The 18,306-nt window shown below is 42.3% G+C and overlaps 1 protein-coding gene and 2 pseudogenes across 3 annotated transcripts in view; 1 reads left to right on the top strand and 2 right to left on the bottom strand.

The window, feature by feature from the left end:
* The window catches only part of LOC110522769 (dynamin-2-like), a 43,797-nt pseudogene extending 35,691 nt beyond the window's left edge, over positions 1-8,106 (bottom strand). The window contains exon 1 of the transcript XR_016495001.1: positions 7,941-8,106. The product of XR_016495001.1 is annotated as a dynamin-2-like (transcript). The remainder of the gene's footprint in view (positions 1-7,940) is intronic.
* A 1,194-nt stretch (positions 8,107-9,300) lies between these two features.
* Positions 9,301-11,782, bottom strand: LOC110521625 (eEF1A lysine and N-terminal methyltransferase-like; annotated as a pseudogene). The gene is made up of 5 exons (XR_016495590.1): positions 11,507-11,782; positions 11,151-11,383; positions 10,381-10,474; positions 9,740-9,907; positions 9,301-9,534 (listed from the first exon to the last, which is right to left on the bottom strand). The product of XR_016495590.1 is annotated as an eEF1A lysine and N-terminal methyltransferase-like (transcript).
* Positions 11,783-12,056: 274 nt separating this feature from the next.
* itpa (inosine triphosphatase (nucleoside triphosphate pyrophosphatase)) lies at positions 12,057-16,624 on the top strand. Its single transcript, NM_001160547.2, is given in 8 exon segments — positions 12,057-12,139; positions 13,354-13,411; positions 13,515-13,579; positions 13,690-13,763; positions 13,869-13,900; positions 14,150-14,262; positions 15,588-15,664; positions 15,871-16,624. Coding segments are annotated over 8 exon segments (621 nt in total). The 5' UTR covers positions 12,057-12,076; the 3' UTR covers positions 16,010-16,624.
* Positions 16,625-18,306: the final 1,682 nt, after the last annotated feature.

The raw sequence follows: 18,306 nt of genomic DNA, 5'->3' as shown, positions 1-18,306 counted from the left end.
ATACGAAAATAGTAACTCAATAAAATAACAATAACAAGACAATATACATGGAGGGGTACAAGGCAGTTGAGTTAATTGAGGTAATATGTACATGCAGGTAGGGGTAAAAGTGACTATGCAGTTATCATTGGTGGTGATTTTAATACTATAACAGAAGCAAAGGATAGGGAGGCAAGGACAGGTTTTAAATGAACTGCCGAAGGGAAAACCTAGCAAAAAGTTAAAGAAGATTTCCAATTGAAAGATTCCTTCAGAGAACTCTTACCAAACCGCTTTGGATACATGTGGGCTGACCAAAGCACTAAAAACAGATCATTTTGGGGACAAAAAATAAATAGAATTACCAGGTGAAAAACTAAAAACCTACTGGAAATTGAACAATCATTGTCTGGAAAGCAATGAACTTTGTAATGAACTGAAAGAAGAAACATTGTGAGAAGATTATGGGGATTTTGCTGCACTTATTATGTCTAGGGGTCTCTTTTAAACTGGTTTGTTTCCTTCCTCAAAGAAAAAAAAGAAAGACATAGACATATATACAGTTGAAGTGGGAAGTTTACATACACCTTAGCCAAATACATTTAAACTCAGTTTTTCACAATTCCTGACATTTAATCCAAGTAAAAATTCACCGTCTTAGGTTAGTTAGGATCACCACTTTATTTTAAGAATGTGAAATGTCAGAATAATAGTAGAGAGAATTATTTATTTCAGCTTTTATTTCTTCATCACATTCCGAGTGGGTCAAAAGTTTACATACACTCAATTAGTATTTGGTAGCATTGCCTTTAAATTGTTTAACTTGGGTCAAACGTTTCGGGTAGCCTTCCACAAGCTTCCTACAATAAGTTGGGTGAATTTTGGCCCATTCCTCCTGACAGAGCTGGTGTTTCTGAGTCAGGTTTGTAGGCCTCCTTGCTCGCAGACGCTTTTCCAGTTCTGCCCACAGATTTTCTATAGAATTGAGGTCAGGGCTATGTGATGGCCACTCCAATACCTTGACTTTGTTCTCCTTAAGCCATTTTGCCACAACTTTGGAAGTATGCTTGGGGTCATTGTCCATTTGGAAGACCCATTTGCAAACAAGATTTAACTTCCTGACTGATGTCTTTAGATATTGCTTCAATATATCCACATCATTTTTAATCTCATGATGCCATCTATGTTGTGAAGTGCACCAGTCCCTCTTGCAGCAAAGCACCCCCACAACATGAATCTGCCACCCCCATGCTTCACGGTTGGGATGGTGTTCTTCGGCTTGCAAGCTTCCACCTTTTACCTCCAAACATAATGATGGTCATTATGGCCAAAACAGTTCTATTTTTGTTTCATCAGACCAGAGGACATTTCTCAAAAAAGTACAATCTTAGTTGCAAACCGTAGTCTGGCTTTTTTATGGCAGTTTTGGAGCTGTGGCTTCTTCCTTGCTGAGCGGCCTTTCAGGTTTTGACGATATAGGACTCATTTTACTGTGGATATAGATATTTTTGTACCAGTTTCCTCCAGCATCTTCACAAGGTCCTTTGCTGTTGTTCTGGGATTGATTTGCACTTTCCTCACCAAAGTACGTTCATCTCTAGGAGACAGAACGCGTCTCCTTCCTGAGCAGTATGAGGGCTGCCTGGTCCCATGGTGTTTATACTTGCGTACTATTGTTTGTACAGATGAACTTGGTACCTTAAGGCATTTGGAAATTGCTCCCAAGGATGAACCATACTTGTGGAGGTCTACAATTTTTTTCTGAGGTATTGGCTGATTTCTTTTGATTGTCCCATGATGTCAAGCAAAGAGGCACTGAGTTTGAAGGTGGGCCTTGAAATACATCCACAGGTACACCTCCAATTGACAGAAATGATGTCAATTAGCCTATCAGAAGCTTCTAAAGCCATGACATAATTTTCTGGAATTTACCAAGCTGCTTAAAGTCACAGTCAACTTAGTGTATGCAAACTTCTGACCCACTGGAATTGTGATACAGTGAATTATAAGTGAAATAATCAGTCTGTAAACATTTGTTGGAAAAATTACTTTTGTCATGCACAAAGTAGATGTCTTAACCGACTTGCTAAAACTATAGTTTGTTAACAAGAAATTTGTGGAGTGGTTGAAAAATGAGTTTTAATGACTCCGATCTAAGTGTATGTAAGTATGTAAACTACTGACTTCAACTGTATATATATATACAGTGCCTTGCAAAAGTATTCGGCCCCCTTGAACTTTGCGACCTTTTGCCACATTTCAGGCTTCAAACATAAAGATATAAAACTGTATTTTTTGTGAAGAATCAACAACAAGTGGGACACAATCATGAAGTGGAACGACATTTATTGGATATTTCAAACTTTTTTAACAAATCAAAAACTGAAAAATTGGGCGTGCAAAATTATTCAGCCCCTTTACTTTCAGTGCAGCAAACTCTCTCCAGAAGTTCAGTGAGGATCTCTGAATGATCCAATGTTGACCTAAATGACTAATGATGATAAATACAATCCACCTGTGTGTAATCAAGTCTCCGTATAAATGCACCTGCACTGTGATAGTCTCAGAGGTCCGTTAAAAGCGCAGAGAGCATCATGAAGAACAAGGAACACACCAGGCAGGTCCGAGATACTGTTGTGAAGAAGTTTAAAGCCGGATTTGGATACAAAAAGATTTCCCAAGCTTTAAACATCCCAAGGAGCACTGTGCAAGCGATAATATTGAAATGGAAGGAGTATCAGACCACTGCAAATCTACCAAGACCTGGCCGTCCCTCTAAACTTTCAGCTCATACAAGGAGAAGACTGATCAGAGATGCAGCCAAGAAGCCCATGATCACTCTGGATGAACTGCAGAGATCTACAGCTGAGGTGGGAGACTCTGTCCATAGGACAACAATCAGTCGTATATTGCACAAATCTGGCCTTTATGGAAGAGTGGCAAGAAAGCCATTTCTTAAAGATATCCATAAAAAGTGTTGTTTAAAGTTTGCCACAAGCCACCTGGGAGACACACCAAACATGTGGAAGAAGGTGCTCTGGTCAGATGAAACCAAAATTGAACTTTTTGGCAACAATGCAAAACGTTATGTTTGGCGTAAAAGCAACACAGCTGAACACACCATCCCCACTGTCAAACATGGTGGTGGCAGCATCATGGTTTGGGCCTGCTTTTCTTCAGCAGGGACGGGGAAGATGGTTAACATTGATGGGAAGATGGATGGAGCCAAATACAGGACCATTCTGGAAGAAAACCTGATGGAGTCTGCAAAAGACCTGAGCCTGGGACGGAGATTTGTCCTCCAACAAGACAATGATCCAAAACATAAAGCAAAATCTACAATGGAATGGTTCAAAAATAAACATATCCAGGTGTTAGAATGGCCAAGTCAAAGTCCAGACCTGAATCCAATCGAGAATCTGTGGAAAGAACTGAAAACTGCTGTTCACAAATGCTCTCCATCTCCATCATGGGAAAAAAATTCAGTCTCTCGATGTGCAAAACTGATAGACATACCCCAAGCGACTTACAGCTGTAATCGCAGCAAAAGGTGGCGCTACAAAGTATTAACTTAAGGGGGCTGAATAATTTTGCACGCCCAATTTTTCAGTTTTTGATTTGTTAAAAAAGTTTGAAATATCCAATAAATGTCGTTCCACTTCATGATTGTGTCCCACTTGTTGTTGATTCTTCACAAAAAAATACAGTTTTATATCTTTATGTTTGAAGCCTGAAATGTGGCAAAAGGTCGCAAAGTTCAAGGGGGCCGAATACTTTCGCAAGGCACTGTATATATATATATATATATGTATATATACACGCACGCACACACACACAGTACCGGTCAAAAGTTTGGACACACTTGCTCATGCTTGGAATTTTCTGAATTTTTGCTCTTTTCTACATTGTAGAATAGTAGTGAAGACATCAAAACCATGGAATAGCACATATTGAATCATGTAGTAACCAAAAAAGTGTTGGCATTCTCTCAACCAGCTTCACCTAGAGTGCTTTCCAAAAGTCTTGAAGGAGTTCCCACATATGCTGAGCGTTGTGTTGGCATTCTCTGTTGACTGCTTTTCCTTCACTCTGCGATCCAACTCATAGTTGCTAGTTGGTGACTGATATGGAAGGAATTCCATTTCTTCCCCTTATGAGAGTAAGAGGTTATGAGACTGGGTGATCATCATCCTCCTAGCATACATATACATATATATACATATATATATACAGTGCCTTGCGAAAGTATTCGGCCCCCTTGAACTTTGCGACCTTTTGCCACATTTCAGGCTTCAAACATAAAGATATAAAACTGTATTTTTTTTGTGAAGAATCAACAACAAGTGGGACACAATCATGAAGTGGAACGACATTTATTGGATATTTCAAACTTTTTTAACAAATCAAAAACTGAAAAATTGGGCGTGCAAAATTATTCAGCCCCTTTACTTTCAGTGCAGCAAACTCTCTCCAGAAGTTCAGTGAGGATCTCTGAATGATCCAATGTTGACCTAAATGACTAATGATGATAAACAAAGAAATATAGGATATTACAGTTCTTCAGATCACGTGAATAGGAAAGTCTCGAACGGAGCTCGTCCAGTTTATTCTCCAGTGATTGCACGTTCACCAATAGAACGGAGGGTAGAGGTGGTTAATACACTCGCCGATGTAGTATTGTCAGGTATCCCAAACGTCAGCCTCTATAATGTCGCCTCTTCCTTCTTCGAGTGTTGGGGTTTGGGCCGGTTCCGGGATGAGAAGTATGTAAATTTAAGAAGAAAGCTCATTGAAGTAGAAATCCTCATCCAAATCGAACAATGCAATGCTGTGAACAATGCGGTGCTGACCGCGACGCGGCACCCGCAGTTTTCTCTGGCAGACTGCGACAGAGGATGTTAATGTCGAACTGGAATGCCAAATGCGCTGAGAAGTTACTGGCCAGGTCGGGCCAGTGCCTGACGAGATCCACTGGCCCGACATGTTTTTACTGGCCCCAGGCAAGTGGGCCATTGTTATCGTTAGACCCTGCAATGTGTTGCTTTTAGCCTTTTTTTTGTGTGTGTGTGTGTGTGCGCGTGTGTGCGGGTACTTATATACTGAAAGGCCAGGGGGTTCTAGTGTTAAAAGACAAGAGCGGGTATAAACACAACAGTGGTGTCACGAACCGGCTCAAAGCCCGTAACAAAGGGAGACAACGTGGAGATAAGGAGTAACAAAATATATATTTATTAACTAAAGCAACTAAGGAAAATATACAATGGTGTGTGTAATCAGTAATCAGTAGTGTAAGTGAGTTTTTGCATGCATGAATGTGATAATGCAGGGTGTTGAAAGGTGCCAAAGCAAACAAACAAAAGGCCACCAAGAACCACAACACAATCTACAAAGGTGTCTGCATGGAGAGAGTCTCCTCCATGAATGTGGAAGAGGTCTATTTATCCTGGGAGACACCTGGCCCAGGTGTTTCCCATGTAGCTGACGACCCTCCCAACTCCGCCCACCGGCATCCTAATAAGGAAACAAGAACAAAGACAGAATACGGCAGACAGAGTGGGAGGGTCGTCACAGTGGAAGCTGAAACATGTCTAATAGTCCTGCTGAGGCAACTATAAAATACATCTAAATCTCAATGTCAAAATGACCCCACACTCATTTGACATTACATTTACATTTGAGTCATTTAGCAGAGGCCCTTCGACCTTTCGGTTACTGGCCCAACACTCTTAACCGCTAGTTTTCCTTTCTCCCTCACTCAGGCTACAGTTTAAACTCCACAAAGAAATAATGGGTGAAATCACTTATTTCTAGTCTTTTATTCCAAATTCAGTGTGCCACCATTTTCCTGTTGTCTTGCTTCAGAGTTTATTTTATAGTATCCTACCATTTATAATCCAGCTGTGACAACACGCCTGCAGGAAGCAAGGACTGACACTCAGGGCTGGAGAAACAGATGGATTCAGGCATCAGACATTAAGTCAATGATTGCATCCCAAACGGCACCCTATTCCCTATTTAGTACAATACTTTTGACCACGGCTCCTGGTTAATAAGTAACCAAGTGCTGGTCACTGTCACACAGACATCATCACTACTGTCATAAAGCCATTTCAGGTATCCATACTTCAGTATTCCATACCAACCATACTAAGAGAGCGAGAGAAAGAGAGAGCGAGAAAGTGTGTCATAGTCTCCTCTCTCATATCTGCACATTTGCTCTGAAAACACTTGTTAAGCATCATGCCTATTGTCGCATAACTGAACTCATTGTTGGTGGGTGACTGACTACTACCGAGAAAGATCTGATTCACAAACACAGCTACATTGGCATAGGGTTTAGTAAACAATCCATGCCAGCCCTCACTGAATAGGAGAGGCTGTCTGTCTGCCATGTGCATTCATTTGGAGAGCTCAACTGTTGGGAGCCATGAATCATTCAATTCCATTCAATTCAAGGGGCTTCATTGGGAAGGGAAACATATGTTAACATTTCCAAAACAAGTGAAGTAGATAATATACAAATGTGAAATAAACATTAAAAATGAACACTAAACATTAAACATTAAAATAAAGACTTTACAAATGTCGTATTATGTATATATACAGTGTTGTAACTATGTGCAAATGGTTAGAGTACAAAAGGGGAAATAAATAAACATAAATATGGGTTGTATTTACAATTGTTTGTTCTTCACCGGTTGCCCTTTTCTTGTGGCAACAGGTCACAACTCTCGCTGCTGTGATGGCACACTGTGGTATTTCACCCAGTAGGTATGGGAGTTTATCAAAATCATGTTTGTTTTTGAATTCTTTGTGGATTTGTGTAATCTGAGGGAAATATGTGTCTCTAATATGGTCATACATTTGGCAGGAGGTTAGGAAGTGCAGCTAAATTTTGTTGCCAGTGTGCACATAGCCTGTCTGCTCTTGAGAGCCAGGTCTGCCTACGGCGGCCTTTCTCAATAGCAAGGCTATGCTCACTGAGTCTGTACATAGTCAAAGCTTTCCTTAAGTTTTGGTCAGTCACAGAGGTCAGGTATTCTGCCACTGTGTACTCTCTGTTTAGGGCCAAATAGCATTATAGTTTGCTGTTTTTTTGTTAAGTCTTACCAATGTGTCAAGTTATTATCTTTTTGTTTTCTCATGATTTGGTTGGGTCTAATTGTGTTGCTGTCCTGAGGCTCTGTTGGGTCTTTTTGTGTTTGTGAACAGAGCCCCAGGACCAGCTTGCTTAGGGGACTCTTCACCAGGTTCATCTCTCTGTAGGTGATGGCTTTGTTATGGAAGGTTTGGAAATCGCTTCCTTTTAGGTGGTTGTAGAATTTAACAGCTCTTTTCTGGATTTTGATAATTAGTGGGTATCGGCCTAATTCTGCTCTGCATGCATTATTTGGTGTTTTACGTTGTACATAGGGGATATTTTTGCAGAATTCTGCATGCAGAGTCTCAATTTGGTGTTTGTCCCATTTTGTGAATTCTTGGTTGGTGAGCAAACCCCAGACCTCACAGCAATAAAGGGCAATAGGTTCTATAACTGATTCAAGTATTTTTTGTCAGATCCTAATTGGTATGTCGAATTTTATGTTCCTTTTGATGGCATAGAATGCCCTTCTTGCCTTGTCTCTCAGATCGTTCACAGCTTTGTGGAAGTTACCTGTGGCGCTGATGTTTAGGCCAAGGTATGTATAGTTTTTTGTGTGCTCTAGGGCAACGGTGTCTAGATGGAACTTTTATTTGTGGTCCTGGCGACTGGACCTTTTTTGGAACACCGTTATTTTGGTCTTACTGAGATTTACTGTCAGGGCCCAGGTCTGGCAGAATCTGTGCAGAAGATCTCGGTGCTCTTGTAAGCCCTCCTGAATCTCTGCCAAACTCAAAACAGACAGCATCTGAGTAACCGATTATTGAATAACATTATGGATGGTTTATCTGATGTGTTGTTGATCACTATATCAGACTACTATACCTGCCAACAAAGTTATCCAAGAATGAGCTCTTGCCTGCGCTCTGGCCGCCAACTACAGCTATATGTTGCAGGTCCAGGTTGCAGCTCTGGTCCATGGTGCTGAAGGCGTCCTGCAACCTGTTGACCAAGGGGATGAGCTCTTCCATCACCTGGTTGCCCATGGTGATGGAGCTGTCCATCCAACTTTCAACCACCTGCACACACAACACCATCCAAACACTATGTTCGGTAAAGCTGACTGAAGACAGTCAAAGACAAACATTTGAATGTTATTGGGATAGTTTCAGGATTGATAGCTAACGTTAGCTGACAACAAAAAGTGCAAGGAACTTAGCTCAATTTAAAAGCTACTTGAAGTGCTGAGTGATGTTTGTTAATGTTAGCCAACTGCCCGGTCCGCATGCCACTAAAACACAAATATAACGTTTGTATACCTAGCAATTATTGATATTTTTATTTGTTTTGCAAGTTGTCATTGTCTTGCTGATTACTTAACCTACTGTCAAGTAGTGACTCCAGTCCAATTAGTTGGCAACTAACACTGGTCCAGTCACGCGCGCCCAAGCCGGACCCAAACGTCCGTCCAGCAAGTTACACCGTGTTTATATATAGCCTATTGTTCAAAAAGTCCGTCCCTAAAAGTCAAAGAGATAATCGTGAAGATAACATTTCCTCCGGTGGACTTTAGTTCTGGTTCGGTTCAGTTCTAAGCAACAATTCGATAACAGTTCGATTCATCTGACAGGCAGCTAACGTTAACGGGTCGTTACAGTCATAAACCCCGCCCATTTCTACAATTTATCTTCAGAAAATCTGATTTTAAACCTAACGTTAACCACACTACTAACCGTATGCCTAACCCTAAATGAAGGTTAAATGTTTTTCATACATTTGTACGATACAGCTATTTTGACTGTGCTATCTAGTGGAAACCCAGCTAAAGGGCTTCTCTCTCTGTAAATACGCAAAAATCTGTGACTGAGTTCCCAAAGGCAGTTTGCAAGTCCATTCACTCCAAAGGAACAGATAGAAAATTACAATATTAGTTTGGCTTGACAGACAGAAAATATTCCCGCCTCAAATCCAGGGTTATAAATCCCACCTTTCAATGCACCCAACTCGCAGAGATACTGTGAACATGCTGCAAGATGAATCTACTGTAAATAACACTGCTGCACTCTTCAGCAGTGAGAGAGAGTGTGTGAGGGACTGCAGTCTAAAATCATAAGGGGCCACCATCTGTGTAACATATTTGAGATAGTTAAAGTCTGATAGAAAATAAAATAGTATCAAAAGCAACTGTAATCCTGAGAAAATCACTGCAGGGTTCATCATCAATAAACACCAGAGAGAAGTTTGAGAATAAAACATTCTTTACTTGATTGATAGTGTTAGCATAAACTACATCTGTACATGTTTTTATTTTGTATACAGTAAAGTATGAGATCATGATACTTGTTCACAAGGTCTTCCCCTCTTCTCCTCATTCTCATCCTCCTCTCCTCATGCAACCTTCAGGTTCAGCACTGCAGGGTACAGCTCCAGCCCTCCTCCACCCAGCCCCACCAGGAGCACTGACACTAGGACGTCTAGAGAGGGAAGGTGGGACAGACAGAGGTTCGAGGAGACATGACAGGCAGAATACATTTAGCTGATTCATCAGACCTGAAGTGTCAGGTGACAAATTCCTGCAGGAAAATAAAAGTACATTTGAGAAAAAGTGTCAAACACAGACCGGTGTTTGGCAGGTGTGTGTGGATAGACACGAAGTGATTGACTTGCAGACACACCTACCTTTGTTGTGGTTGGAGCCCACTCCTAGTATGGCAAGGCCAGCCACCATGACCCTGTGGTGGGCACAACAGACCAAGCCCTTATCCACCGCCAGGGTGCCACCTGGTGTCTGTGAGGGCACAGGGGGAGGGGCAGAGGGCTTTCCTTCTGCTCTTTTCTGAGTGGAGGCTGCTGGTCAATGTAAAAAGACTATTAGCCACTGAACTCAGGCATTGAGTAATCAAAATACTGTGTGCATGAGAGAGAGAGTGTGTGTGTGTGTGTGTGTGTGTGTGAGAGTGAGTGAGTGAGTGAGTGAGTGAATGAGTGAGTGAGTGAGAGAGAGAACCTGTGGTTATTGGGTCAGTGAGGCAGCTCTCTGACTGGACCAGTCCTTCATTAAACAGGAACACTAGTCTGCAGTTGAGATGACCAACCTCTCCTCTCACGTCCTCTACAGAGTACTGACCACTCAGAACACTGTTACCACGACTCACTACCTCCCTCCAACCTAGCTCACTTCCCACCGACAGGAACGGAACACATACAGGGAGAGGGACGGGGCCAGGCATGGAGAAAGGGGGAAAACGGTTGAAGGAATAAGGGGGAGACAATGGAGAAATAAATAAAGATAAAATATGGAATAATCACAAATTCCCTACCTGCTGATTGGCTGGCATCCCGGGGGGGGCGAGTTCCATCCCCATGGGAGAGAGCTCTGTTTGGACAGACTGCATGTCCGTATACTCCTGGTCCCTATACAACCAGTCACCTTTAGTTAGCGCTAGCTGCTAGTTGTCCATGACCCTCAGCTGAGCCATGAATGAGGCAATTATGTTCCACATTGAAATAATAAAAAGGCATTAAATTCATATTAACACATTCCCCATGTTGTTTAATAAGATAAACCTCAGTAGCCGTTAAACATTTCATTTGGGAGAGATTTCACTTGTTACGTGTCACACCTCGAAATCAAACAAACAAATGCACTTTTTATGTAGTTAGGCACGTGTCTATTCTTTTATATTAAATTGCGCAAACTCCAAACATATCGTGGTACGTGTCGGGATCGCACTTCGCTCTAGTCTGCATGCGTGCTGGTTCAATGGAAGTAGCTATAGAGGGTCAAATTAGCCCCTACACCATTGATCCTTTTAACTCCCTCAGCTTTGGGACACGTACATGGCAGACACATATTACTAACAGACAACACTCCTGGAGTGCAACTCTATGTGCAGGGCTGCTGGCTTTGGTTAAAGCCCGGTTAAAGCCGTGCTTCTACACCTGCATTGCTTGCTTTTTGGGGTTTTAGGCTGGGTTTCTGTACAGCACTTTGAGATATCAGTTTATGTAAGAAGGGCTATATAAATACATTTGATTTGATGTTATAATCCCTGTCTAACAACTCAACATCCTCACACCCCCAGCCCACCTCAGCCAGTATCCTCCCAGCTAGAACCCCCTCCTCCTGGGAGGCCATGGTGTCCAGTGTCCCCTTGTCCAGTGTAGCTTGGTAGCTTTCATCCTCATTGGGCGTCTGTGTGGCATCCACCTTCTGGAAGGTCAGGTGATTCACCACCGTCTCACTGATGTCAATGTTGGTCTGTAGCCGACATCATACAGATGCTCACTCAGCTCAGAGTTACCACAGCCCACCACCAAGATCTGGGAGATGAGACAAGTGAGAGACAAATAGAAGTAATATCTTGTACATGGATTTCAGGTTCAGGACGTAAAAGTGGTGCCACAGATGGGTAGGGTGCCTTTGGTGTAAGCCTAAGTTGTCACCTTATCCCGAGGTTTGATGTATTTGAGCAGCATGCCACAGAGTTTGTTGTTGTCTCCATACCTCCTCTCTTCTTGAAGCTTTCCCAGTACTCAGTGGAGCTGAACCCCTCGGTAGTGCGAGTTAGAAGACTCATCTTCACTAGGTAGCAAGGTGTATCCTGGTGTATCTCTGTAGGCTACTTCAACAAACTAACATGTAAGGCAACTTTCAAATAGCTTTAAACAAGCTAGCTAAGATTCAGTCACTTGTAGGATAACTGTTAACTAAGTTACGGATAGCAACTGTTGTATCGTCACTTTGTCCAAAATATGCCGTTCTCTAAATATAAATGGTTGCATTTTAGTTTGCTGTCTTCCCGAGATGGTATGTTCACCCGGACATTATTTCCAGCTGTACACAACAACATTCCGATTGGATAGCGTTGAATAGGCGGAGTTCCTAGCCTTACCCTGATTTGCTAGGATTCTTGGCAGTGGCCTGTCATTGGCTGATGCAGTACCGGATGTCTTTGCGGTGCGGCGTGTTCTGGTCCGTTCGTGATTATCTTCCAGACATCAAGAGGCCTCAGCATGGCTATTCCAGTGGGGAGATCCGTTGTCTTCGTGACTGGAAACGCAAAGAAACTAGAAGAGGTGGGGAATGCTTCAGATCAATTATTATTCCCAGTAGAAATGGCCCGGAATGAACATTGAAACGTTCCAAAGTGAGCTGTTTATTAGAGGTTCCAGCCGACTCCTGACAGAATGGAAGTCTGACAGGGGTAAATGTGGTGGTGGCCAAGTTTTAGATTACACCTGCTGAGATCAAATGTTTTGATAAATAATTCATCTAATTTTAGAGGCTACGTCAATAGCTTGTACACATTAACTGTATAACATGAACTGGGTTATTGGAGTCCTGCATGTTTAACAGTATAGCACCATACCAGCAGGTGTCATCCAAGCCTTACACCAGGGATGGGCAACTTTGATGGGGGTGGGTGGCACAAAAAATCTGAACTTCTCATTTTATTTATTTTATTTAACTAGGAAAGTCAGTTAAGAACATATTCTTATTTTACAATGACGGCCTACCTCGGCCAAAACCTCCGCTAACCCGGACGGCGCTGGGTAAATTGTGCGCCGCCCTATGCTACGCCCGATCACGGCCGGTTGTGATACAGCAGGGTCGAACCAGTAGGGGCTACAGTGGATTGCGGGTCTGCCTACCCACATCCATGCCCTAGCCTTACGCAAAATGTTGTTGGGGGGGACACATCCCCAACCTGCGAGCCAAACATTTACATTTCCTGCAATTGTACTCATTTCGTCATTGGGCGAAGAGAAAAATGTGCAGTTTTACAGCTAATTTCCTGCTATAGGGTGGATATAAATGTTTGCAGTTTTTAATGTGATATCTGAGTGAAAGTGACTAACAAAATCAATGAGTCTGTAATTCGACCATGATTACTTCAAGTATAAATAGCTGGACGCTAGACTAACTTACCAATCTAACAAAAATTCACTGACATGGGCTAATTGAGTGACTGACATGAGAGAAACTGCTGATGCACAATCACATTGTTTTTTATTGCACCTTGTGTATTCTACTATGCTAACTCTTCTACTATGCTAACTCTTCTACTATGCTAACTCTTCTACTATGCTAACTCTTCTACTATGCTAACTCTAAACAGTAAGTTGGGACCCCAGCTGGGTTAATAAAAAATCATCATCCTCATTTTGAGGGGGTGGGGTGGAATTGATCTGCGGGGGGGCAGTTGCCCGTCCCTGCCTTACACATAACACTGTAGACCAACTCACAAGTTCATGCCATCATAAAAGACTGCTGTTATTTGTCTAACCAGGTGATTCAGATCTTGGGGGACAAGTTTCCCTACAAACTAGTGTCCAAGAAGATTGACTGTGAGTTAACTTTCTCAATGGAATGACGAGATAGATGTATACCTAATCAATACATCTCTGTTAAGTCTTCATGTGGGACTAAATTACTGTCCATCTTTCTCAGTGCCTGAATACCAGGGGGAACCAGACGAGATCTCTATACAGAAGTGTATGGAAGCAGTAAAACAGGTGTGTCATTGTGGACTGTTCTTTTCCGTGTGCTGTTGTAATGAGGTCTGGATTAGAGATACGTGTATAAATGCTCATCTGACCTGGTTTGTCTGTGTCAATTCTCTCAGGTTGATGGACCAGTCATCGTGGAGGACACCTGTCTCTGTTTCAGAGCATTGGGAGGTCTACCAGGACCCTACATGTGAGTAGGCCTCTATAACCTCTCTGTGGAGCCTGTGGTCGGATTCTCTAATATGACAATACATTTATTGACAATTTATCGTTTTTTTTTTTTGTGTGTGTGTAGAAAATGGTTCCTGGATAAACTTAGGCCTGAAGGTAAATCATGATTCATCTGTGAATGAATGAGTACAGTTACTTAAATGTAATGTTTGAGTGTGCAGTGGAGGCTTCTGAGGGGAGGACGGCTCATAATAATGGCTGGAACGGAGCAAATGGAATGGCATCAAACCATGTGTTTGATGTATTTGATACCATTCCGATCCAGCTATTACCACGTGCCAGTCCTCCCCAATTAAGGTGCCACCAACCTCCTGAGTTTGTGTCACCGTCCCTATCTCTATCCAGGTCTGTATAAGATGTTGGCTGGGTTTGAAGATAAGTCAGCCTGGGCTCTGTGTACCTTTGCCTTCTGTCCAGGGAAAGAGGAGCCAGTACAACTCTTCAGAGGGATAACTGAGGTCAGAATATAGTTTCAAATGTAAAGTTTTTATGTAACGTGCACAGGTACAGTAAAATGCCTTTCTTACAAGCTCCAAACCCAACAATGCAGTAATCAATATCAATGTAGCACAAAAAATAACATACAAAAATATGTACACTGCCCTACAAAGTCAAAACGCAGTAACTACGTCATTTATTTTACTGCAAAATCTGACTTCAAAGTATTTTTCTGTCTAGACAGACAGCCATTTCTGATACTCCATGATATATTCTGATCAACTGGCTTGTTCTTGTGTCAGGAAAACTAAATACCACATTAATCCAATAATATACCTTGCCATTACAACAGATGAAAGATTTTTGACCAAATTTCAGCAGTCTTATTTTTATTTTATTTCACCTTTATTTAACCAGGTAGGCTAGTTGAGAACACCTTTATTTAACCAGGTAGGCTAGTTGAGAACACCTTTATTTAACCAGGTAGGCTAGTTGAGAACACCTTTATTTAACCAGGTAGGCTAGTTGAGAACACCTTTATTTAACCAGGTAGGCTAGTTGAGAACAAGTTCTCATTTACAATTGCGACCTGGCCAAGATAAAGCAAAGCTGTTCGACACATACAACAACACAGTTACACATGGAATAAACAAACATACAGTCAATAATACAATAGAAAAAGTCTATATACATTGTGTGCAAATGAGGTAAGATGTGGGAGTTAAGGCAATAAATAGGCCATGGTGGCAAAGTAATTACAATATAGCAATTAAACACTGGAGTGATAGATGTGCAGAAGATGAATGTGCAAGTAGAGATACTGGGGTGCACAGGAGCAAGATAAATAAATAAATACAGTATGGGGATGAGGTAGTTGGATGGGCTATGGCTAGACGCTGTTGGTGTCAGACTTTTATGCTCCGGTGCCGCTTACCATGCGGAAGCAAAGAGAACACTCTATGGCTTGGATGGCTGGAGTCTTTAACAATTTCCCAGGTCTTCCTTTCTCACTGCCTGATGGCAGGTCCTGGATGGCTGGGAACTCGGCCCCAGTGATGTACCGCAACACCAAGCAATCGAGGGTGGTGCTGTTGCCATACCAAGCAGTGATGCTCTCTATGGTGCAGCGTGCTCACCCCCCAATTTCCTGTAGTCCACGATCAGCTCCTTGGTCTTACTGACGTTACCCAGAGCGACTGCATAGTTTTTTGTAATTCTTCGTACAGGTCCCCGTGGGAATCGAACCCACAACCCTGGCATTGCAAGCACCATGCTCTACAACTGAGCCACACTAACTCTGCATGCTTGCTTTGATAAACATGTATTTTTTCCCCTAACTGTTTAGGGGCACATTGTAGAGCCTAGAGGCCCCAGAGACTTTGGATGGGACCCCTGTTTCCAACCAGACGGATTTGACAAAACGTAAGCAGGACTTTTATTTTACTCGCAGGAGTCTGTGTTTACGTATCACACTTTATTACTCCTTTATTACTCTCCTACTCTACCACTGGGGGGCAGTAGATGTCTATTTTATGTATTAACAACATCAGTAAAAAGAAAATGAATGAAAGTGATTATTACCAGCTGATTTATTGTTGTGTCTCTCATTCTCTTTCTGGTCCCTGTAGTTATGCTGAGCTACCTAAGGAGGTGAAGAACACAATATCCCATCGGTACCGAGCCCTGGCAGCCATGTCCGAACACTTCTCCTCTCAGGCCAACGATAATGGCATGCCAGACACCAAGAAGAAGAAACAGAACGACTAACCACTGATCTAGGGTCAGACAACCCTACCCCCATTCCTAACCTTTACCATCAGGGGGATACAAAACCTTTCTGACTCTCTGTATCCGTGGTTAGGGGCAACTTCTACCTACTCTGACCAATCGCTCAACAAACAGTCAGGACTCAGCTAACCAATCAGACAGGGACAAACTTGTGCAGATTAGACAGTTCCACACTGGTCAGCAAGTTCTAATCTCATCTGCCAAAGGTTTAGACCACACTCCATCCTCCATCATTTGTCTTAAATAAGTCGTTTCTGTACCTTGTCAATAAATAAGGATTTGGTTTATTCTCTGTTCAGAGTCAAGTCGCTTGTATTGAACACTGAATCTGCTTTTCTCAAACTGATAGAGCTCATCAAATCTGGATTATGTGGGTTTTATGAACCAAAATGTGGTTCTAGTTCAAGACTTTCTGCTTTCTAAAGTGCAGTCCCCAAGCCAAGACTACAGTATTTGTGATTTGTGAGAGGCAGACTCTGTGAGTGTGTGGAGTCCCCAAACCAAGACTACAGTATTTGTGATTTGTGAGAGGCAGACTCTGTGAGTGTGTGGAGTCCCCAAGAGGAGTGTATAATAAACCACAAATATTCTGTCTTTCTGAATTTGATCTCCTTTAATGTAGTAACTCAATGTTTTCTCTCCTGTTTGTCACATTTCCACTTCCCTTTTCTTAGTCTTTTGCTCTTAGTCACTCTTAAAGGGAGTGCTCCTAATCTCAGCTTGTTACCTGTATAAAAGACACCTGTCCACGGAATCAATCAATCAGATTCCAAACTCTCCACCATGGCCAAGACCAAAGAGCTCTCCAAGGATGTCAGGGACAAGATTGTAGACCTACACAAGGCTGGAATGGGCTACAAGACCATCGCCAAGCAGCTTGGTGAGAAGGTGACAACAGTTGGTGCGATTATTCGCAAATGGAAGAAACACAAAATAACTGTTAATCTCCCTCGGCCTGGGGCTCCATGCAAGATCTCACCTCGTGGAGTTGCGAGGATCATGAGAACGGTGAGGAATCAGTTCAGAACTACACTGGAGGATCTTGTCAATGATCTCAAGGCAGCTGGGACCATAGTTACCAAGAAAACAATTGGTAACACACTATGCCGTGAAGGACTGACATCCTGCAGCGCCCGCAAGGTCCCCCTGCTCAAGAAAGCACATATACATGCCCGTCTGAAGTTTGCCAATGAACATCTGAATGATTCAGAGGACAACTGGGTGAAAGTGTTGTGGTCAGATGAGACCAAAATGGAGTTCTTTGGCATCAACTCAACTCGCCGTGTTTGGAGGAGGAGGAATGCTGCCTATGACCCCAAGAACACCATCCCCACCGTCAAACATGGAGGTGGAAACAATATGCTTTGAGGGTGTTTTTCTGCTAAGGGGACAGGACAACTTCACTGCATCAAATGGACGATGGACTGGACCATGTACCGTCAAATCTTGGGTGAGAACCTCCTTCCCTCTGCCAGGGCATTGAAAATGGGTCGTGGATGTGTATTCCAGCATGACAATGACCCAAAACACACGGCCAAGGCAACAAATGAGTGGCTCAAGAAGAAGCACATTAAGGTCCTGGAGTGGCATAGCCAGTCTACAGACCTTAATCCCATAGAAAATCTGTGGAGGGAGCTGAAGGTTCAAGTTGCCAAATGTCAGCCTCGAAACCTTAATGACTTGGAGAAGATCTGCAAAGAGGAGTGGGACAAAATCCCTCCTGAGATGTGTGCAAACCTGGTGGCCAACTTCAAGAAACGTCTGACCTCTGTGATTGCCAACAAGGGTTTTGCCACCAAGTACTAAGTCATGTTTTGCAAAGGGGTCAAATACCTATTTCCCTCATTAAAATGCAAATCAATTTATAACGTTTTTGACATGCGTTTTTCTGGATTTTTTTGTTGTTATTCTGTCTCTCACTGTTCAAATAAACCTACCATTAACATTATAGACTGATCATTTCTTTGTCAGTGGGTAAACGTACAAAATCAGCAGGGGATCAAACACTTTTTCCCCCTCACTGTATATATATATATATATATATATATATACAGTAAAAGTTTGGACACACTTACTCATTCAAGGGTTTTTCTTTATTTTTACTATTTTCTACACGGCAGAATAATAATGAAGACATCAAAACTATTAAATAACACATGGAAACATGTAGTAACAAAGTATTAAACAAATCAAAATATATTTTAGATTCTTCAAAGTTGCCACCCTTTGCCTTGATGACAGCTTTGCACACTCTTGGCATTCTCAACCAGCTTCAT

Source organism: Oncorhynchus mykiss, chromosome 4 (genome assembly GCF_057628025.1).
Source record: "Oncorhynchus mykiss isolate SJ-2025 chromosome 4, ASM5762802v1, whole genome shotgun sequence".
Classification (NCBI taxonomy): Eukaryota; Metazoa; Chordata; class Actinopteri; order Salmoniformes; family Salmonidae; genus Oncorhynchus; species Oncorhynchus mykiss.
The sequence above is the reverse complement of the archived record's forward strand: the minus strand, read 5'-3'. Positions and strand labels throughout refer to the sequence as shown.